The sequence below is a fragment of the Mus caroli genome, chromosome 17, assembly GCF_900094665.2.
Source record: "Mus caroli chromosome 17, CAROLI_EIJ_v1.1, whole genome shotgun sequence".
Classification (NCBI taxonomy): domain Eukaryota; kingdom Metazoa; phylum Chordata; class Mammalia; order Rodentia; family Muridae; genus Mus; species Mus caroli.
The window spans coordinates 32633369-32638828 of NC_034586.1; the positions used below are offsets into that span (position 1 = coordinate 32633369).

At 47.0% G+C, this 5460-nt stretch overlaps 2 protein-coding genes across 8 annotated transcripts in view; both read left to right on the forward strand.

The window, feature by feature from the left end:
* The window catches only part of Mdc1 (mediator of DNA damage checkpoint 1), a 16956-nt gene extending 15981 nt beyond the window's left edge, over positions 1–975 (forward strand). For all 7 annotated transcript variants that reach the window (XM_029471551.1, XM_029471550.1, XM_021149467.2 and 4 more), the window contains exon 16: positions 676–975. In XM_029471551.1, coding sequence (XP_029327411.1) covers positions 676–843 — 168 coding nt within the window. In that variant the 3' untranslated portion in view covers positions 844–975. The remainder of the gene's footprint in view (positions 1–675) is intronic.
* A 3930-nt stretch (positions 976–4905) lies between these two features.
* The window catches only part of Nrm (nurim), a 4045-nt gene continuing 3490 nt past the window's right edge, over positions 4906–5460 (forward strand). The window contains exon 1 of the mRNA XM_021149673.2: positions 4906–5099. Coding sequence (XP_021005332.1) covers positions 4967–5099 — 133 coding nt within the window. The 5' untranslated portion in view covers positions 4906–4966. The remainder of the gene's footprint in view (positions 5100–5460) is intronic.

Consider the following 5460-nt stretch of genomic DNA (forward strand, 5'->3'; position numbering starts at 1 on the left):
AGGGTTTCTCTGTGTAGCCCTGGCTGTCCTGGAACTCACTTTGTAGACCAGGCTGGCCTCGAACTCAGAAATCCGCCTGCCTCTGCCTCCCAAGTGCTAGGATTAAAGGCATGTGCCACCATGCCGGGCTCCATGTATTTATTATATTTTCTGATTCTCTATTGTGTAGTGCCCCTAGGCCTCACTCCACCCCCTGCCTTTGTAGGAATTGACTTCCAGCAGGGAGGAGGCCAGCTGTCCCTGAGAGTATTCCTCAGTCAGGATTTCCCTGTGTTCTCTTGTTTGCATCGTTTGCATCTTATCCCACTATATTCTGTGTCTCATGCAGATTATGATAAAAGCTGCAATGGGGGCTGGGAATGGAGCTTGGTTGGCAGCCTGTTTCCTAGCACATACAGAACTCTGGGCTTGATACTTAATACACATAATACCTACCTGTAATCCCAGCACTCTGGAAATGGAGACAAGAGGAGCAGAAGCTCAAGGTTATCTTTAGCTATGTAGTACATTGCAGGCCAGCTTGGGTTAGTTATATGAAACCCTTTTCAAAGACAGGGGAGGGTAGGTTGAACGTTTGAGAGTGTGTGTGTAGGTTCAGTTCTGAAACAGTTTAATGGGTCCTGCATCTGCTTCAAAGTTCCTTCCTTCCTAACCGTTTTTGCTGTCTCTTCACAGCTTCACCGAGTTATCATAACTTGCACTGAAGACCTACCACGCTGTGCTATTCCATCCCGCCTGGGGCTACCCCTCCTCTCTCCTGAGTTCCTCCTGACTGGAGTGCTGAAGCAGGAAGCCACACCAGAGGCCTTTGTCTTCTCCAATTTGGAAATGTCATCTACCTAAAAAAATATGTACCTTTACCTTCTCAGACCAGCAAACAGTCCTAGAAAACACTTGGAAAAAGGAACACACACATACATAATTAAGACTGGACAAGGTGGTTCACACCTTTAATCTCAGCACTTGGGAGGCAGAAGTAATCATATTTTTGTGAGTTCTGGGCTAGCCAGAGGTACATAATGAGACCCCATCTCAAAAACCAAATCAAACAACAAACCTCAGGGTTTCACAAAGGCCTAAGGTATATTGTATCGTTATAACTGTTTTGGGAATGTGAATAAGGCCTAAAATGTTTTGGGAAAAATAAGAAACTTTTTTCCTAAGATAACCAGTTTTTTAGTTGGCTCACCTGAGCTGGGTGTGGCTCTCTACAGAGCACCTGCCATCAGCCCAGCTGTGCTCTGAGGAAGCTGTTCCAGGCTCAGTGCCCTAACTCTACCCCTGTTCAGAAGCCAGCGTTTCCTCTTTACTTCCCGGGGTTCTACTCAACATGAAGCAGCTCCCAGGAGTGCTTGGTTGAGAAGGTGAGGGTAGCTCATGGGTGTGGTTAGGAAGGGCTTTAGTTTTGCTGCACTTGCTCTGCTTTGCAATGTTTGCAGTTAGCTGTGGTCATCTCCAGTAGGTCAGTGCTCACTCTGCCTTCTTGGTGGCAGGTTTCTGTGTGGAGGCACAATGGATTTGAACTTGCACTTAATTTATTATTATTATTAATTTAGAGTAAATTTTATTTGTTTTTTAAAGTTGGCTACTTTCCAGGATGTGCAGAAAGTAGAACTCATGAATACTGCTGGTGTTTGGCTTGTCCTCTGTAGTAAACAGTAGCAAAGTTACTTCAAAGTAAGTGCAGAGCTAGGCGTGGGCATTGCCTGTAGCCCCAGTTCTTAGGAGGCTGAAGTAGGAAGGTCACAAGTGCCAGTTCAGGCTGGGCTACAGAGTAAGAGTCTGGGTGTGGTGGGGCACGCCTTTAATCCCAGCACTTGGGAGGCAGACACAGGCAGATCTCTGAGTTCAAGGCCAGCCTGGTCTACAGAGTGAGTTCTAGAACAGTCAGGGCTGTTAACAGAGTAAATCCTGTCTCAAAAGAGAAGGAAAAAAATTTTTTTTGGTTTGTTTTTTGCCATTTTCTCTGGTCATCTCTAAAGTAAGTCAGTACTCATTGTGCCTGCCTGATTACTACATGACCCAGCAATACTGTTCTTCCTCCCTTTGGAAGTTCTGTAAGCAACGAAAACTTTGTTGTTGTTTTGGTTTTTCGAGACAGGGTTTCTCTGTGTAGCCCTGGCTGTCCTGGAACTCACTTTGTAGACCAGGCTGGCCTCGAACTCAGAAATCCGCCTGCCTCTGCCTCCCAAGTGCTGGGATTAAAGGCGTACACCACCACGCCCGGCCTAATTTAAAATATTAAAAAGTAAAGGCAAGTGGGATCAGAAGTTCAAGGTCAGTTTGGGGTTTTTTTGTTTTTTTTTGTTTTTGCCCCCAAGGTCAGCTTTGGCTACATAGCAAACTGGAGGCCAGTCTAAACTGCAAAAAGATTCAAAAATGAAAAGCACTTGATTAATGTTTTATCTTTTTGGTTGGGCTGGGGCTTGAACCTGGCGCTTCCTTTATGCATGCTAGGCAAAGCCTCTACCACTAAACCTCATTCCCAGCCCCTCACCTCTTTCCAAATATAGAAAAGCTGATGTTTGTTCAGCAAGGATGAACATATAAATATACTGTCTGCACAGAAATGTTCAGAGATGAAGTGAAAACACTGTTTGAGGGTGGTCAAAGACACTCTAACACAAGGGCGAGACAAACGGGACAGGTTTGATTCCACCTGCATAATATATCTATAAAGTGTGGTGTGAATTCACAAAGGTAAGAGCAAATTGATGCTTGCTAGACCATGAGTACACAGAAGCCGTTCAAGGGGTCTAGCATTCCCCTGTGGGGAGTTGAAAGACTTGGAGTCAGAAAGAGGAAGTGATTGTACATAATGCAGAATATTAAATACTACTGTATAAAAGGGTTTTGTTTTTTTTTGCTTTATGAATTTCACTTCAATAAAAAAGTTGCTTACTTTATATTTTTCTGCAGTGAATTATGTATAAGCTTAGAAAACTATTGGTGGTTGGCACAAATGAGGCCCAGCTCATGACAGGCAATTGCTTTACAATTCATTCACACCCCAGTTATATGCTTGATCTTTAAGGTTTTTCTTTTTGGGAGGTGCTGGGGGTTGAATCTAAGGCTTACTGAAATGCTGCTCAAAATCTTCACCACTAAGCAGTAGTCCTAGACCTTTGTTCATTTGATGCCTGTGGAGGCCAGAAGTCAGCCTTGGATGTCCTTCCTCAGACCACTTTGTTTTTCTTTGAGATAGAGAATCTCACTGGGACATGGGGCACCCTTAGTAGGCTCGGCTGGATGGACAGTGAGCCTTAGGCATTTGCCTTCCTAGAGCTTGCATTATGATTTAAGGAGGAAACAGGTTAAAGAGAAACCATGCTTGTTTCCCACCTATAAGCTCTTCTGGGATCACTTCACAGCATCTAGATCAGTGGAGCCAGGATGTGGTGTTAGGCCAAAATCCCAGCACTTGGAGGCAGAGGCAAGAGGATCCGCTCAAGACTATTCTCAGCTACATAACAGCAAGTTCAAAGCCATCTTGAGCTACATGAAGATTCTGTCATTAAGGCGTGTGCCACCACCTGGCTAGATTCTGCCATTTTTTTTTTTTTTTTTTTTTTTTTTTTTCGAGACAGGGTTTCTCTTTATAGCTCTGGCTGTCCTGGAGCTCACTTTGTAGACCAGGCTGGCCTCGAACTCAGAAATCCGCCTGCCTCTGCCTCCCGAGTGCTGGGATTAAAGGCGTGCTCCACCACGCCCGGCTAGATTCTGCCATTTAAAAAAAAAAAAATAAAGGACTGGTGAGATGGCTCAGTGGGTAAGAGCACCCGACTGCTCTTCCGAAGGTCCAGAGTTCAAATCCCAGCAACCACATGGTGGCTCACAACCATCCGTAATGAGATCTGGCGCCCTCTTCTGGAGTGTCTGAAGACAGCTGCAGTGTACTTACATATAATAAATAAATAAATCTTTAAAAAAATAAATAAATAAAATGTAAGTGGGGGCTGGAGAGAGCTCAGTGGTTGAGGGTACTGCGCTCTTCCAGAGGACCTGGGTTCAAATACCAGCACCCACATGGCAGCTCACCACTGTTACTCCAAGATCTGACTCACATGCATGCAGGCAAAACATCAGTACACATAAAGGCAAAATAAATGTATGTAAATGGATAGAACGGCATGGAGAACTTCAAAAACATTCACAGATGTAGCCCACTCAGTAAATTTCCCAAGCAGAGAGCAGGGTGGGTTGGAAAAGTGCTATACAATGCATTAGAACTTGGTCCAGACGTCTTGGGAGCAACCAGCCTCCCTGACCTTGCTCTGTCTGTAATCTGAGAGAATCAGCTCTTCTGAGGACCCTGTACTTGGATAGCTATGGTGACGGAGTCTTTCATTACTCCGTCTTTGGTTTTAGAGACAGGGTTTCTCTGTGTAGCCTTTGGCTATCCTAGAATTCACTATATAGGCCAGGCTGGCCTGGAATTTGGAGATCCATATACCACCATCTCCCGGCCTTGTCTCATTTTTTTTTTAAATGGCTTTTCCGGAACCCGTTTCCATATGCAGTCCAAGCTAATTTCAAATTCTCCTGCCTCACCCTTCCGAGTACTGGAATTACAGGCAGGAGCCACCACACCCAGCTCTAAAACGGTCACTATACAAAAATCTATGTTGGGCGGGGTGGCGCCGTTTGTAACCCCAGCACACTAGGGACTGAGGCTGGAGAATAAGGAGTGATTATCTTTAAAAACAAGATGTTCTTTATATTTCCACGCAAGGGAGGCTCTGTCTTCACTTTCCTCGAGAACACTGACAGCGCTGAGATTCGACCCACAAGGGTAGCCGCAGACCTGCTACCCTGACGACGCCTGGGATTCCAAGCTCCGCGCTGTGACGCGCTGCTCGCGGTCCCCGCCTTGCTGCCAGCAACCCCAAGGAGGCGGGACCTGGGCAGGGCCAGCAGTCGCGGGAACCCTGAGCCCGCCTCCTCCGCAGGCTCCGCGCTGCTCGCCATGGCCCCCGCGCTGCTGCTGGTTCCTGCGGCCCTCGCCTCCTTCATCCTGGCCTTTGGCACCGGAGTGGAATTCGTGCGCTTCACCTCCCTGAGGCCGCTGCTTGGAGGGATCCCGGAGTCTGGCGGTCCGGGTGAGCCGCAGGGATCCAGGGCGAGCTGAAGCGGAGAGGAGGAGCCGAAGCAGCGTGGCGAGGGCGGGGCATGGAAACAAATGACAGGGAAACCGCCAAAGCTGGGAGGCGCCGCTGGGAAGGGAGCTGAGGCTAAATCAGAAACTCCAAGATTAATTAGTCCTGTGCAGAAAGCTGCGAGTGAAGACTGACAGAGTATGGCCGGGGGTGGGGGTGGGGTTTTGTGAGGAGAGCCAGGGGAAGGAGAAAGGTAAAAAGGGGAAACGCTAGAAAACCCCGGACAGCAAGATGTGGTAGCTGACACCTTTAACCCTACTATTGGAGGGGCAGAGGCAAACGGATCTCTTTTTTTTTTTTTTTT